We start from the raw sequence: 15,305 nt of genomic DNA on the forward strand, positions 1-15,305 counted from the left end.
TGTGTTTACTTAGCACTAGTTGCTATTCCTGAATGGTGCTCAGTGTTGTATTACTGGAAGCATTCATATATACTGCACCAACATGGTACCATGTAATAGCATTTTAAATTCTAACTCATAATAGAGTGATCATGTACAGCATAGCAACCTGCTTCATAATAATGTGGTACTTGGTTATGAAACAGTTGAATTTGACTTTGCTTGTCTAATCTACTATCTTTTCTTAATTTATTCTTCTTCTGTAATTAATCTTTGCTAATATGTCTGAGAAATGATGAGAAATTTTAGAGACCCAGTGTGACCTATTTGTATTTTATGTCCCAGTCCTCATTTCAGTTACCTATTTGTCTGGTTAGACTCATAATATTTTCCTCTAGAGTGGAGGGAAGGCATTTGTACAGTTGAACATCCTTTGCTTTAAACTGTTCCTTCAGTAGGAACTTGTRTAGCATCTAAAACTGCTAAATGAGAGGGGCTGGCTATTCCAGTGAACACACTGGAAACATACTGTAAAACCAGACATTTGGAATATTTCTATATAGATGGCTTTGCCTAGTCCAGAAGTATGCTGCTCTTGCTTTCAGTTTTTCCTGCTATGCTCTAGGAAGAAACGCACCTCCTTACTATTTTTGCATTCTGTTCACTGTCACGTTTGGCTTAGGTTGGTCGTTTTTGTGTGTTGGGGGGTGCTTTCTGTAGGAAGCTTTGCTCTAGGTGCTGGCTTCTTGTTTCTCAGGGAAAGCTTGCAACTTGTCTGTGAAGTTCGTTGTGTGTTTGTGCAACTGCTGCCCTCCCTCATTTGAAAGGAGGAAGGGGGAGCACGGCTGTTGTTTGTGACAGTGCATTGCCAAATTAACAATAGCTATGTCTCTGAGAGTACTGTATACTTTCTTTTCCACTTTTCTCACCTTACAAGCAGCTTCCCTGATGCTGAAGTAGGCTGTGGTTAGAGAAGGGTGCTGTACCATGTATGAACTTGTCAGTGATTTACTTGGTATAGGAAGAGATAGCTAGTGTAACATGGAACACACAAATTTTTGGTAAAGGCTCGCTCTGTTCTTCTGTGGTCATACTTAGGCTTACTTCAGCTTGCTTTTAAGTTTAGAGAAATTTCTTTTTCTCTCTAAACTTATTGTTTATCTTAATCTTTTTTTGGAGTTTGAGGGCCAAACCTCAAAGAACTACATAGGTGTGCAAGTTCAATTCAGGTTTGTCTCCCAAGGAATTGAAAGAAAAGTGGAAATCTTATTTGCCTTTCTCTTTTGTTTAGATATTGAAGAAGGATAAAAAGCTCCTCAAAGATTTGGAAGGTTGAATGTGATCAACATGAAGAGCTTAAAAGCAAAGTTCAGGAAGAGTGACGTAAGTATTTCTGCTCGGTTTGACTGTAGGTTTGCATACTGGAAACAAGTTCTTCACTCCCACCTTGATAAGGTTGTAGGTTAATGAATTACAGAGAAGAAAGACTTTTTCCAAGCACAGAAGCAATGGCTCAGTACAGTACATAGTAGGCTGTTTTTGTTTTGGAATGCAATTCGGTTATGCATCTACTAGTATTTGGCCACCTTGCTCCATTTTTGGAATAGCTGAATCATGCATATGTGTATGGGATCTGCTGATCTTCTGTTAGATTGTGCTCTTGCCCAGACTAAAACTTTGTTCCAGGTGCAGGGTTAAGTCTAGTAAGGACTTTGCTTGGAGAGAAATATGATTGGGCAGTAAAGTACTGTTCTTATCAGTGTGATGTTTGAGCACTTAGTGAAAGCTTCCCCAGGCTGTGGCAGAGCTCCTTTGTTAGCAGGACTTTAGGAATGAGCCATGCAATTAAGGCTTATGTGTGGCTTATCAATTCCAGTGCAACAGGAGAGGTGGAAGTGAGGCTTGATTGGTCAGGACAAGAGACAGAAGTATGACAGTCTTACAGTAGACTATTAAAACTGTGTTTGGAGAGACACTGTGCTGCACTTCATGTTCTGTCGCTTGCTAGTAGTAGCATCAGTACAGACCCGAGCTTGAATTTATTGAATAAGTGTAATTCCCTTGGATCAGTGGAACTGCTATAGGCTTACTCAGCCTTTACTACATACCTCACTGCTGCTTGTCATGTCTTGCAGGAGGTAGTGCCAGCTTTTGGAAGCATGTTAGTGAACGTGTGCATTGCACACTTGATTGAAGAAAATCAGTGTGTGTTGCTTCAAAACTAGATAAGGCTGTAAGAAGGTGATGTGCTAAAAGCACAGAACCGTGCCTGAAGCTGCTGCAAGGCTGGGATGCTGTAGTTCAGTCCTGTTCTTGTCTTCCTCCTCCTGCTGTTCATTCCAGTTACTGTCTTGCACTAGTGCTGATGCTCACTTGATAGTGCCATGAGCAGTCAGTGAAGCATGTGACTTTGATGTGTTTACTTTGATGTGTTGAATTGACTTCTCAGATTTTGGGTGGAATTAGTAACAAATCTCTGTCATTCCTGAAGAATGGGACGTTTCATCCTTCTGCAAATCTACATGCCGCTTTGAAAGAAGCGATGTATTGTTGTTTGTCATGGACAAATTCCCACAGAACAGCTGTGTTTGGTGCATTAGGCTTGAAATGGAGGTTCTTTAGAAGTTTTCATGTTCGGGAAAATCATTATACAGYGTGCTCAGTAGTGCAAACTGCACTTTGATGTAAAGATGGTCTCATGGCATGCCATTAGAGAGGTGTCTTTAGCTGGCTTKTAGTGTACTTTTGTGATGTGATTTGCAGATGTGCAGATTGCTGCTTAGAGTGTCTTTTGAGGTGCAGGTTAGCATTTTGTGCAGGTGAAAGCTGTACTGTTGTCTTAGCCAGCACTGGTGGTTGCTGTATTCCTTCAGCTCAGCAAAAGCTTTTTCTAAAAAGACCTGTTCTTTAACCAAGCTGAATGTCAACCAACCTTTGAGAGCTGAGTGAAATACACTGAACTATTTTGCTTTTGCTAGTCACCAGGTTGAGACAGCATGTTCATTGTGTTGGAGTCCAAAGAAAAGGATTAAAAAAAAGGATCTTATACAGAAAGTGCACTTTATACTATCTATCATTTGCAGGTCTTTAGTGCATCTTTAGCGTGTTTAATTTCACTAAGCTTCCAGAATCTCCTGCTTTTCCTGGGATGGAGAATTGGGCTGGAAATAGCAGACTTAAAAGCAAATGATTGTGGAAAATAAATCTACATACATCAAATCGTATGTAATTCTGGCTTGTACCTTATACCATTTCACAACAACAACAAAATGAAAACAACAAAACAAAAAAAAAATCCCAAGCACATTACAAGTTTCTAATGGTGTTTCACCTGCATGTGCCACTCGGTTTAATCCAGAATTGTGTATTTCGTAGTCAGAAAGTGTTACTGTTCGTAAGTAGCAACAATAGCTGTTTTGGTTCACCCACACCAGTAAAACGTTTTATAGGCCTATGCTTGAATAAAGAGACAGTCCCTTGGCTAAGGTATGAATGCACTTGGTGCTGTGGAACTTAGGTGTGCCTGTGCGTTGGGATGACTTCATTCACGCTTTTGCGCTAGTTGGCTGGGCTGCTGCTGCAGAGCAAAGGCTAAGTGACATGCGTGATGCAACTAGATCTTGCTGTAACTGGTCCACCCATTTTTATAAATTGCATGGGATTTCTTATCCTTTTAACTCCCTCACACCTTTTTAAAAAAACAAAAAGAGGCTGAAAGTAATTGCCATTTTGATACTAGTTTTGCTGTATACTAGCTGGAGACAAAGTTGGCCACAAAGGATTTTTCAGATACCTGAAAAATGCAGCTTTAAGAGCACAGCAGTCTAAATTCATGGTAGTTTGCCTTCCCCTATGTTGAAGCCAGACCTTAAGGGTGTAATTCAGAGCAGCCAACAGGAGCTGTTCTACATTTTGTGCAAAATAAGCAAAGAAAATTGTCCTTTTCTTACTTCTCTTTAGTTTCCAATAGCTGCCCTTAGCTATAACTTATGAGGAAGAGGAGGTGGCTTAAATTGGAATTAGTTGTATTTGCATCATGGTATATAAAACACTAACTGCTTTGGGGATGGGGATAAGGTAAGGATAAGGTCAGCAGGGATGTGGGCCTCTCTTTCTCACTCCCACCCTCTCCCCTCTGTTGCTTTCGAGAGGAAAACTTTAATGTTTTRTTTTGCAGAACTAAAGGCCTCTTGGGGGAGGGAATGCACCCTTCTTCCTAGCCATACTGTTAGCATTAAAAAAAGGGAATGGGGAGAGGAGTGAGAATAAGTCTTCAAGGCGTGTGTGGGAAGTAGGAATTACTAAAACACTTCTCTAGCAGCAAGGCTCGTAAAATAAAACTGCATGCTAAAATGAAGACCAGGTAAGCAACTTCACCATATAGTAAAGCGCTCTAGGCTTTTCTGGAGCAGCTGAATTCAAAGTGGGCTTGACTGCTGRTATTCATGCATGTATTTGTGTGTTTCTGCTGTAGGGTTTTAGTTTGGTGCTGTAGCTACACCAGCCTTTCCGCTTCCAAAAGGAGCAGCTCTGCTCGCTTTTCTCTTACCACTGCGGGCAGTACAGCCGTGCAACACGGGTTGTGGTGGTATTCGTCTGACCCCACAGTGAGCCAGCTCAGGGACATAAAGCGGAAGAAAATTATTTTGCGGGGTTAATTTTAGCCGGTTAACTCCCTGCTCTTGTCGCACTGTGGGGTCTGCGCTGAGAGGCGTGGTGAGAGGAGGAGGAGGAGGAGGAGGAGGACTTCGCTTTCCACAGCTGTTCACTGGGCTTTGCTGCGTTGTCGAATCTTGCCTTCAGATTATTGGCCTAAAAAGCACGAGGGGGCATGCTGGAGAAAGAGTTTCAGGAACATACAAGGCTGCTAATCCTGATATTTTGCAGAACTGGCACAGTCCCCAGCTGAGATAGATGGGACCATGACTCTTCTTGGGGCTCTGACCTGCGGGTAATGAGGGAGAAAGCTTTTGCTGCTCAGCTCCCCCTTACTTTACCTGATTCCCTCTCTGTGTGCACAAGCAGCCCTGTTAACTGAGCAAATCTCTTTCCCGTGGCACATTTAATCATTGTGAAATCCTTCCTGGGGGTTACCGTTGCCATGTGAACGTGTGTATTTGGAGTGGAAGAGTGAGATGTATTGCTCTGTCATAAATCAGTACTGTCAAAGCATGATGTGTAGTTACAGGAGCACGTAGGTAGTCTAGAAATATATGAACAGGACGCCTAGGAGGGAGCAAATGCTGGGCAAAGGCTCAGCATTGGATATGCAYGCTTCAGAAATTTGTAGACACAACTACAAAAATTGCACTTCCTTCTCAACAAAGCATCTAGTCTCTTTTTCTGCCTCAGAAGCTTTATTTTCTCTTGTTTCTCACCTCCTGCTCCTCATTATGAAACTTAAGACCAACTCTTGGTAACACTTAAGAACTGGTGACCCGAGAGGATGACCATTTTAATTGTTGCTATGCACTGTTACACGCGGCACTTGAAAAAGCCGSTATAATAATATTAGAAACTATTGCTTTAGAGTTTCAGTTTATTTATGGGCAATTTATTTACATGATAGAGTGTGAACATCTCCAAACCATTAAGACAGATACTTCACTGTCTTAGCTTGAAATAGTAGGATTTGAAATGATTAAAAAAATAGACTATTTTATTAATGTTTGAAGACCTGAACGTTTTCTGTATAACTAATCAATTTGTGGCCTGACTTCAAACGCRTCTAGATACTTAAAGAGGCAGATTAGTGCCAGCTAGATTTTCAAATGTRTAGAAGTATCAAACCTGTCTAAACATGTTCTGTCTGCTTCTTAAATATGACGGGATGCTCACCTACATTTTTAGGCACCTACACATATGTAAATATCTAGCCCTTTGGTACTAAGGTACAGTAGGTACCTTGGTGATTTGTATAGGTATATTTGTTTTTAATGTGTTCTTATCCCTCCAGAAAAGGGGCACAGTGTGAAGGCTGTAGTGAGTTGGATTGTTTTCTCGTCCTCAGCCATAAATCCTCGCTCTCAGCTCCAGATCTGTAGTCTGTAACTGAAAGAGCTCTGGGACCRTTTTCTGGATATACTTGAAGATCAGCTGATAAACATATTTTTTTCGCAGTTTCACAACAGAACTTTTTTTTCCTCTTGTTGCTATCTTGTTGACTGGGTAAGAGGCAGATTAGAATTGGGTTTTGTTTCCAAATATATTCAATACTAACAATATTCAAGTGGTTTTAAAATTGAAAATTGACCATTCAGTTCAGTGTAAGAAGTCGCTTTTGTCAGAAGTAGAGCCAAGGGAGGCTGGGGTTTCCCAATGCTAATTGCAGCTCAAACTTCTGGTATTTCTGGAAATACCTATTCCTTTGCTAGCAAATGGGGGAGGGAAATTTTGCAGTTTTCATGATTTTATTATTTTTTTTCCTTTTTGGTCTGTGATGTAGTCAATGTTCCATAAATCTCAAAATATGGAGGAGTTACGTATGTTGTAGTATAAAATATTTCAGAGTTAATCTAGAGGCTCTCCTAATTAAGGCTTGGCAAYTCATTGCAACGATTGCCCGATGTTYTAACTRGCAGGTTTCTRTTCAACARTTTTAAGGAACAAGATGCTGTGTCGGRTCTGGAACGAGAGATTGCTGGGTTGCATTCCACTGAAATCGCTGTGTTCCCATGTGCTCTGGGAGTGAACGTGAGAGAGAGAAACCTGGGTGGGGCAACTTTAAAAATAATAAAGCAGAATCTCTTTTAAACAGCTCTTAAACTCTATCCACTCAAAGCTACAATTAGCCTAAAAGGGAACATGGGATTGTTAAAAATTGCACTATCCACCCTATGTACACGCACAATTTTCTTTCAAGCTAATTGCGACGCAAAAGCACATACAGAGTTTGCTGTGGCTTAAAAGTGAAATAGCAATGTTGTCTGACCACTTTATCCAATTATTTAGAAAGTGAGTTGCTGAAACTTGCTTTTATTTGGGTGTCTTGCTTTTATCGGGTATTGAACTGAACAAACCTGAAATGGATTGTTGTTTTCTTGGCTTTCTTGCAGTTTACTGTGGCCTTCAGTAATAAATTTGGGGTTTGCTATACAGTGCGTAGGGAGAGAAAGTCCCTCCGGAACATACAGGATATCCTCAACACCTCGTTTTGGAAGAGGAGGATCCCTCCTCTTCCTCTTGGAACAAGTGACACAGCTCCTGCTTCTGCCTCCCTCCGTCGGGAGGGGAGGGAGGGCTCTTCCCGCCACCCCATCTTCCGCTCGGGAGCTGTTTGGCTTCGTGCCTCCAGTTCTGGACAGTGTAACGCTCTGCTCTCGTCAGCTTGCTCTCCCAGGCAAAGCTTAAACGCTTTGCGCAGAGAAGCGGTTAAATATATTCCCCGAGACCTGCAGTGTATGGAGTAGGACCTGCTGCTTGCTGCAGTCAATTCCATGAGAATTTCTTGCCATCGCATAGTGTCTTTTCTTTGTAACAGGCAATAGGAACATGCTTCGAGTACTCTTCTTCTTCAGATGAACTGTGATTCTGGCACCTTTGATCCTCCGTGAGGGGGCCCATCTCGGCCCTCTCAGAGGTGAGGTGTAGCATCTCTTTTATTGACAGAGGAGAAATGTAATGGAGAAGGCAAGTAAAGACTGAGAGAGAAAGAAAAGGGGAAATGATGAAAAAAAGTGGGGAAGAAGGTCAGTTGAAGCGGTAGAGTAAGAGTTACAATTTTGCTACTGATTCTTGTGGTGCTTGGTCAGAGCATATGAGTGAGGCCAGATAACGTGCAGATATTGTAGAAACAACCTTCAGTATCTCCAAAGAGTTGTGAGACAAAGGAAAGGGAATAAGTCAACTGAAAAGTGTGCTGTAATGTTTGAAACTATGCTAGAGGAACTTGTGTTGCAGTTGGCTTGCTTTGAATAAACACGCAGTTATTTCCTAAAACAGGATTATAGTTCGGGATATAGTAGAGAACATYTTGGTTGGGTTCGCAGCCAGACTTTGTCAGTCTGTCTGTCTGTAGCGTCAGCTACAAATTCACGATTCCTTTGTCTGGAGCAACCCCCACGGCTGTTAAGTTTTCAGAAGTGGTTAGTCAGGGCAAAAGTTTCAGCCTATTACTGCATCATAACTTTGAGGGTATACTATTAAGTAATTGAGGACCCAATTATGTACTAAAAAGTATGAAGAACACTCCAGTAGAAAGTTGCAGCTTCTTCCTGCTTATCTCAACAGTGCTGCTAGTAGAAGAAATTTCGCCTAACCTTTACAGGAATTGGATTCTGTCACTGCTTTTGGGGGGGATATTAAGCTATAAAGCTCGTCTGTTTTCTTCCAGTCATCATTTGGCCTAATAAAGGGTGTCTCCTCTTCATGCAAGCCTTTTCTCTTGGGATCCATGACAGCACTACAGTGTAGCTGTGTCTTCTCATTTTTTTTTTTCCCTCCAGTAGTTTTGGAAGGAAGGAGGAGGAGGATCTAATGAGTTGAGGCTACACTTAAGACTCCTGATAGGCAGTGGAGAGTAGGATTTCCTGCATAGCAAGAACCCTCTGACAGTTCAGAGACAGTGACTCTGTTGCCCACTTGAATTTAGAAGCTTCCTGCAAACAAAGAAGGAAACTTCTCCGCTGGTCCTAAAACCAGTTAGCAGCATCTAAATGGCAGAGTGCTTGAGGAAATAAATCCTATAGACCCGGTATTGCTGCACGTAGGACTGTCTCTGGGGCGGTCTGCCTCTTGCAGCAGTATTGATCCATAGATTGACCTGATGGTGGACAGTTGCAAACTTGATCAGCCAGCCTTTAGATAAATGGTGGTGGAGTATTGCAAGTGCAGCTCTATTAAACCCAGTGGTTGACTGAGCTGGGAGAAGCTTTGAGACTGAGTAAGTGCCAGATCAAAGCTGCCGGGCTGTTCTCACGCATCCACTTGCAGTTTCTCAGTCCTTCTGCTAGTATGTGCACTCCTCTGAGCTCTGCTTTCCACACCTCTGTCCCGGAGCCCCTGCCCTAAGGAAGTGACACGCAGCTCCTGCACTGCTCTAGCTTCCACCTCCAACCACGCTTGTGCCCCAAATTACTTGAGGAATAATATCTCCTATTATCACTGGTCCTGGAGTCATGTTCTCACCRGCACAGAACGACATGGGGGCTAACGATTCTAGCATAAATATAGACTGAGAAAATGGAAAGGAAAAGTTGTCTCTTTTCCCCAGATGTCTGCCCACACCTCTCAACTTTGTTACTCCAGTCTCCTCCTTGCGTTCCCTCCCATCTAGAGCTGAGGGAAGGGCTGGAGGCTGTGTGAAAGGAGAGATATATTGATTAGTTATTGGTTGGCCATAAACTGGTTTGTGCCACCAGCTTGAGCAGGGCCTGGCAAGCTGAAAGCTTTGAATCTGTGTTCTGGGCATGCAGAGAAGTGGACCAGGCTGCCCAGGGCAACTGGTTTGGCCACCCTCATGTAATCCCTCCTTAAAAGGAAGGAGTCTGTGCCAAACCTTTGCAGAGACAGTAAGGGACACTCCCCCCCCCCCTATTAATTTCTTCCCTCGTGCTTAATCTTTTCTTATTTATAAATTTTATCAGCATATACATGCGCACACACACACCCCCCCACCCCCACACACACTATATATTTTTTTAAATGGAGTTAAATCCTGTAGTGTTAGGGTAGTAGTTTACAAACTCATGCGAGATAAATGAATGCAGATGAATTAGCATGTGAAAGTATCTGCTTTGGAGCAACGAACTGTCAACATAACGTGTCAAGATTAAGTAGCGTAAAATGGGGGTGASTAGGGAGAAGAATGGCAAATTGGCATATACAAGCTGGAAAAAAAGGTAGTATTTTTAAATATATTGGTAACAAGAAAGGAATTTTTGTTTTGTAGGAATATGTCTTTTGTGTCCCTTTAAATAGAGCACAAAAGTTCAAAGGCCTGAGTTTGGAAGAGCTGCAAAAAGCAATTGTAATTTTTTTCATTTATTTGCTTATCTTTAGTAAGATTTAAATGTAAAGTAAAATAAATCAAAAATGTGATAAATTAGCTGTCTGTGTGTTCTTATTGTGGTACACTATATCCTTGCTCTTCCTTTTTGGCACCACTCATCTTTATCTGATTAAAAAAAAAAGGAAGAAATGAAGAATTATTTCTGTTCAGCTCTCGAAGTTGTCAGTTAAAATACATGCGGAGGAAGAAATTTAGTGACTAGTGCAGTCTTTGTGTTTCAAGAGTGTGGTCCCTTGTCTTTGCTAAGAACAAAAAGCCATTTCTGTGAATAGACATTGTTGTATTAACTACAGAATAAAATGTTATTTATACATTTTATTTTGGAAATTTGAGCCATTTCACCCCAAGCTTTTATGTTTTGTAACCCTARTAAGTGTCTTATTTCAGCAGCATTTATTCTATTCTTCAAGAAGCTGCTCTGGTTGCTTGCAATCCAGGCAAATGCCCAGCTGGACCTRGCATTAGAGATGTGTTGAGCCCTTTTCTGCTCCCTCACTTGCCTCATTTACATCTCCTTGAGTTTCATGCTGTGCTTGTCCTGAGGGTCCATGAAACTAAAGYGTAGAGGAGAATGAGGGCAACAGTGGCAGTTCTTTCCAGGAAATACTGTGTGATTAGTAACACAGAAAGTTTGGACAGTTGGACTTTCAGCACTTGATTGAAGGTACCTTTTTCTTGTTCAGAGGTTTAGTTGCTGAGGTCCTGCATGAGGCGGGCAGAGGGAATGAGGATGAAGAGGGATTTCTGTCTTGTGGTTGTATAGGAGAGTTGCTGTTTTTTCAGCCCAGGTGYGAGGAGGTCCTTGTGTGGGCTGAAGGGTGATCTGTTGGCTAAGGTGAGGTTGATGGCTGTTTTTGCTCAACTGTGCCAGTTGTATTGATTAAGGGAGTGTATAAAAACTTAAGATCTGTGTTGGGAAAATCATAAATTTGGAGTGAATAGAAGGCTGAAAGCTAATAASAAGCCATATTTTAGCTAGTAAGAAAAAGTGGTAATGCAGCAGTGTTTGTCTTACTGTTGGGACAGTATGTATGTATGTATACATACAGCTCTGTGATACAGATGTTCTAGGAACAACTACTAAATATTTATTAACAGAACATCTAATTTCAATAAATTTTGAAATAGTACGGTTTTTTAATATAGCACTTTATTGYAAATTGTAGTAAGGCTGTTGATTTCCAGCCATTAATATTTTACTGTAATCTGGCTGTGTAAATATTCAGAACTCAACTGGACAAGGTGCTGAGCAGCGTGCTCTAGCTGACCTGCTTTTAGGAGGGCGGATGAATGAGACAATCTCTAGGGGTCCCTTCAAACTCAACCCTTTTGTGATTCTGTACAAAGATTAGTATCTGGAAATGCACCCTGCAGAAAGCTTGTGATTATGTTCATACTTACAAAGATACAAAATGTTCCTTTAAAAAAATATATACATATGTATATATTATGTGCTTGTACATATATATATATAGAGAGAGAGAGAGAGAAAGAGAGATGTTTTCTGAGGTGGTTCTAAGCTGCCTGAAAAGAGCTTGAGGCTTACCCCCAGAAAAGCTATGTTGTCGTTGTCCACCTGTAAGTTATATAGCTATCTGGGGTTGGGTAGTCGCTCTGACACGTGACAGGCTATTTAATGAGCTTTTTCCTAATTCTAGATCTCGACTGTYTAAAAGTGGCTGTAGATTTCAGCTTTAGAAGATACTGTTGCCCAGTACCAGCTGGAGAAAGCCACTGTAGTTGAACATCTTTTAACTACAACTGCAGGGTATCTTCATCCTCTAAACTTGTAGCTTGTATTCCTGTGTATTCTTGTTACAGATATGCTTCTTTTCCTACCTTTTGCTTACTACATGGACTTTATACTTTACCTTGAAGTAGAAGTTACAAGAAGGAACCTCCTTAGTACTRTTCTTGTGTGGCACCTAACGCTATGTGACTAATCCTGTCTGGAACAGCTAGCAACACTCARTAATCTGAAACTCAGACTAGGTTTACTGCTGTATGGCTGAGAAGTCTTAGTCTGTATATATGCCGCAGGTACATGCCTCAGATGGGCTGTACAGYTAGCTGTCTAGAACCCTTGAACTGAGTTGAATGATTAGGATGATGACAGAAGCAAAGCTGTTTTCACAACTTTGCAAATAATGTGGTTACARTATGCATCTGACATACATATTTTGCTCTATTTGCAAGTGCATACTGCTTTTCTTTCATCTTTGCTTCTTTTGCTGTGTGTGGTGGAAACCTCTTRAGATAAACTTGAGTAACCTGCCTGCTTATCCAGAGACTGAAACAGTGTCCTTTGAAGTCTGAAGAAAGACTTCAGTCTCCTGGACTGAGCTATGAATCAAAAAACAAAGTAAAATCCTGGCTTCCCAGAAGTGAATGGCAGAGCTTGAGTGTCATTTAGATTTCACCCAAATCTAGTGTAGAAGTACACGTAGCAATTGGAGATGCTCAGTTTGGCTAGTTATCCAATAGCAGCTTCTTTTGGTGGTCTGGCTTTTTTGGGGGGGGGGGGGGGGGGAGGAGGGTATAGTGGTTGCTCGCTGATGTGATGTGGTTCTGTGCGATAGGAGCAATGGCAATCTGTCAGTGACCTTGCACTTCTGACGTGAGAGCTGGTGAGCAATTTCATTTCCCACCCCAACTGCAAACATGCAAACAGATCACTGCATTTTCAAGGTGGAGGAAGCTGCCTCATGCACAAGCATCRTATTAATCATTAAGAAAATCTATACGGCAGGTCAGTGAGGAGAGGCTACTGCACTGTAAGGTTCATGTCTTCAGTTGCTCTGCCGTGATTGCTTCTTCGTGACATGTACTTAACAGGAAGAGACATTGTCAATTATAGTAATGAAATGAGACTTGAAATTCTATGCACTTATTTATTAATAATAAATTAGTGGGAGATGATGGTTTGTGAAAACAGGTATAGAAGCTGTTTAATCTGTAAATGTATACTTGGTTTAATTCTTAAAGGCCTTCATAATATGCTTGGTCAACCAAGTTATTTCTGTGCATTTATCAGTGGAGGAAGCTGGCTTTTTTTTCTGTGATTCTTCTGGCTATAACTAAAGGGATCCTAACAGGGTATCATGTGCTTATGCCTTCTCTAGCAGCTTGAGAAGGGCTGCAAGTTCCAGCTGTCTTGGAGCATGTGTTCCTTGCTTTACTTGCACAGTGCGCTGGCTGAAGCTGCTGCRCGAGATTTTTGTGGATTTTTTGTTTGCCCATCTGTTTATACTCCTGTCCCACTTCTCTTGGTACAAAAACTTTGTTTTGCTGAATTTGTCTTGCAACTGTCTTGCATCGCACATCGATGTGTAATGATGAGTGCAGTGCGTGGTGGGAGCATATCCCTGCAGTTACACTGAAATAGATGTTGCAATTGGTGCTTAGGTGTGCAAAGCAGTGTATGACAAGAAGCTAGTGCTGGGCAGCTCTTTCTGCAGTAGCAAATACCACTTCTTAATGCCTGTGTTGTTTGCTTGTAAACTTGAAGATGCACAGGGTGTTTTATTTTTGTTGTTCTTAGCGTAGGTTCCTTGTTTGCAAGCCAGGTCTTGCTTCAGGTGCGTTGCTGCACTGGTTAGTTAGTGTGTTGTGCTATCAAGACAGAGGTTGTGTTATCCATGTGTTTGTGAGGACCGTCAGCTCAGATAATGTCAGCAAAAATTTCTTGAAACTTTGCTGTTGTGCACTTCAGCTATCTCCGTTTATTCAGATGATGGTAAGATGCACACACTCAGGTAAAGGCTGGATTTTATCGTCATATTTGTGAGTAGCATTGCTTTTCTTAGAGGATCATTTGAGGTAGAAATAGGTTTATGTACTGCTTGCTATAATATAATGCAGTGATTGGGATGTTGCAGACAAACCTAGTGTGGAGAAATAGCTACAGATAAGTCCTTCAGGCCTGTCAAGTGCAACTGTCAGCTTCTGTTATATTGACTAGCGCTTTGGGGTAATACATTTCTTTTTTTAATTCATTTTTTTTAAGTGTGGATGGCTGTAACCACCAAACCTCCCTTTTTATTTTCTAGACTAGCAGGAGGAACAGAGGATTATCCTGTAGAAATAGAAGTTTGTTTCTAGGCTTTTGTCATTCACTGACTGATTGCAAACTTCTGGGCAAACATGCAACTGTGGCTGTTGTTTCAGGCTGTAAAATAGATAGCATCTACTTTGTTTAGCTGTGTGATGTTGTTGAATGGAAGGCACAAAATCCAGTCTTGGGTTTTCTGATGAGGGATGAAATAGAAGAAGAGTAGGTAAGTGTTCTTCAGGGACCAGGAAGGGAAGTTTTTGAGTTAACATGTAGCAGAAATGTACTTGGCATCTTTTAGTGTTTTTCTTCTGGTAGCCTAAGAATGTAATTGTTCTGCCATGGTGTATTTTTCCCAATCCATACAAGGGAGTTTCCATGCCTGGAATTTAGATTTATAATCTGTTTTGTTTTTTTCTAATGTATCCTGATACTTTTAGATTAAGGTCAAGTCACTCTATTCTTGAAATGCTAAGGTGCCCATTTCCTGTAAAGGTGACTGAGGTTGTGTCCATCAATAAGCTAACAGAAAAGTCATCTGCTACCTAAAAACACTACATAAATATTACTTAATGATAGATTCCTTCCTGCTCTTCTGCAATAGTAATTCTTGTACTCATTCCCCTTTCTCAGTTCTTGGACAACTCTCATAGATTTAATGATTGCATTCAAGGTGGTTTTTCATCATTTTTGATTTACGCTTATGGTTTTGAATGCTAATAGTTGTTCTTTTCATTTTTTTTATCAGACCTGCAACATTGGTCTGTAAATTATCTATACACTGTTTAGTAGCTCCATTTTATGAATGTAGTATTGTTTCAGTGGGCTCTCTCTACACACAGCGGAGTTACAAAGTTAGGATCTTTGACTTAAGAAAAAATGCACAGTTTTAAGTAGGTTGTGCATGCATTGAAGGGGAAAGATGAACTTAGTACAGCCTCCGTAGAAGGAGGGGAATGAATTGAATTGCATTCCTAGGCAAATACAATGTGAACTGCCAAGCTAGTGTAGCAGAGAAAGGAAGGGTCGGGAGACTAACCTGGAACTGGAGGAAGGGCTCAGTCCCTTGTCTTCCAATGCAGGTTTCTGCAGTCTTGTGCAGGTGCTTGATTTCGTGCTTTCACATATTTAAAATGGAGGGAAGGATAAGAGCATTTTTATGGCATAGTACTGGTGGATAAATCAGTAATTCAGCAATGCTCAAATAGTGTGCTAACGGGTGCTGTATAGCCAGCTTCCACCCTGCCCAGCTTTATTTCTGTCTCG

At 41.2% G+C, this 15,305-nt stretch overlaps 1 protein-coding gene across 1 annotated transcript in view; it reads left to right on the plus strand.

The window, feature by feature from the left end:
* Window positions 1-1,274: 1,274 nt before the first annotated feature.
* RAI14 (retinoic acid induced 14) overlaps window positions 1,275-15,305 on the plus strand; it is a 75,876-nt gene continuing 61,845 nt past the window's right edge. The window contains exon 1 of the mRNA XM_085326310.1: window positions 1,275-1,362. Coding sequence (XP_085182436.1) covers window positions 1,327-1,362 — 36 coding nt within the window. The 5' untranslated portion in view covers window positions 1,275-1,326. The remainder of the gene's footprint in view (window positions 1,363-15,305) is intronic.

This window comes from Rhea americana, unplaced genomic scaffold (assembly GCF_003343005.1).
Source record: "Rhea americana isolate MKP2758 unplaced genomic scaffold, rheAme1 scaffold_13, whole genome shotgun sequence".
Classification (NCBI taxonomy): Eukaryota; Metazoa; Chordata; class Aves; order Rheiformes; family Rheidae; genus Rhea; species Rhea americana.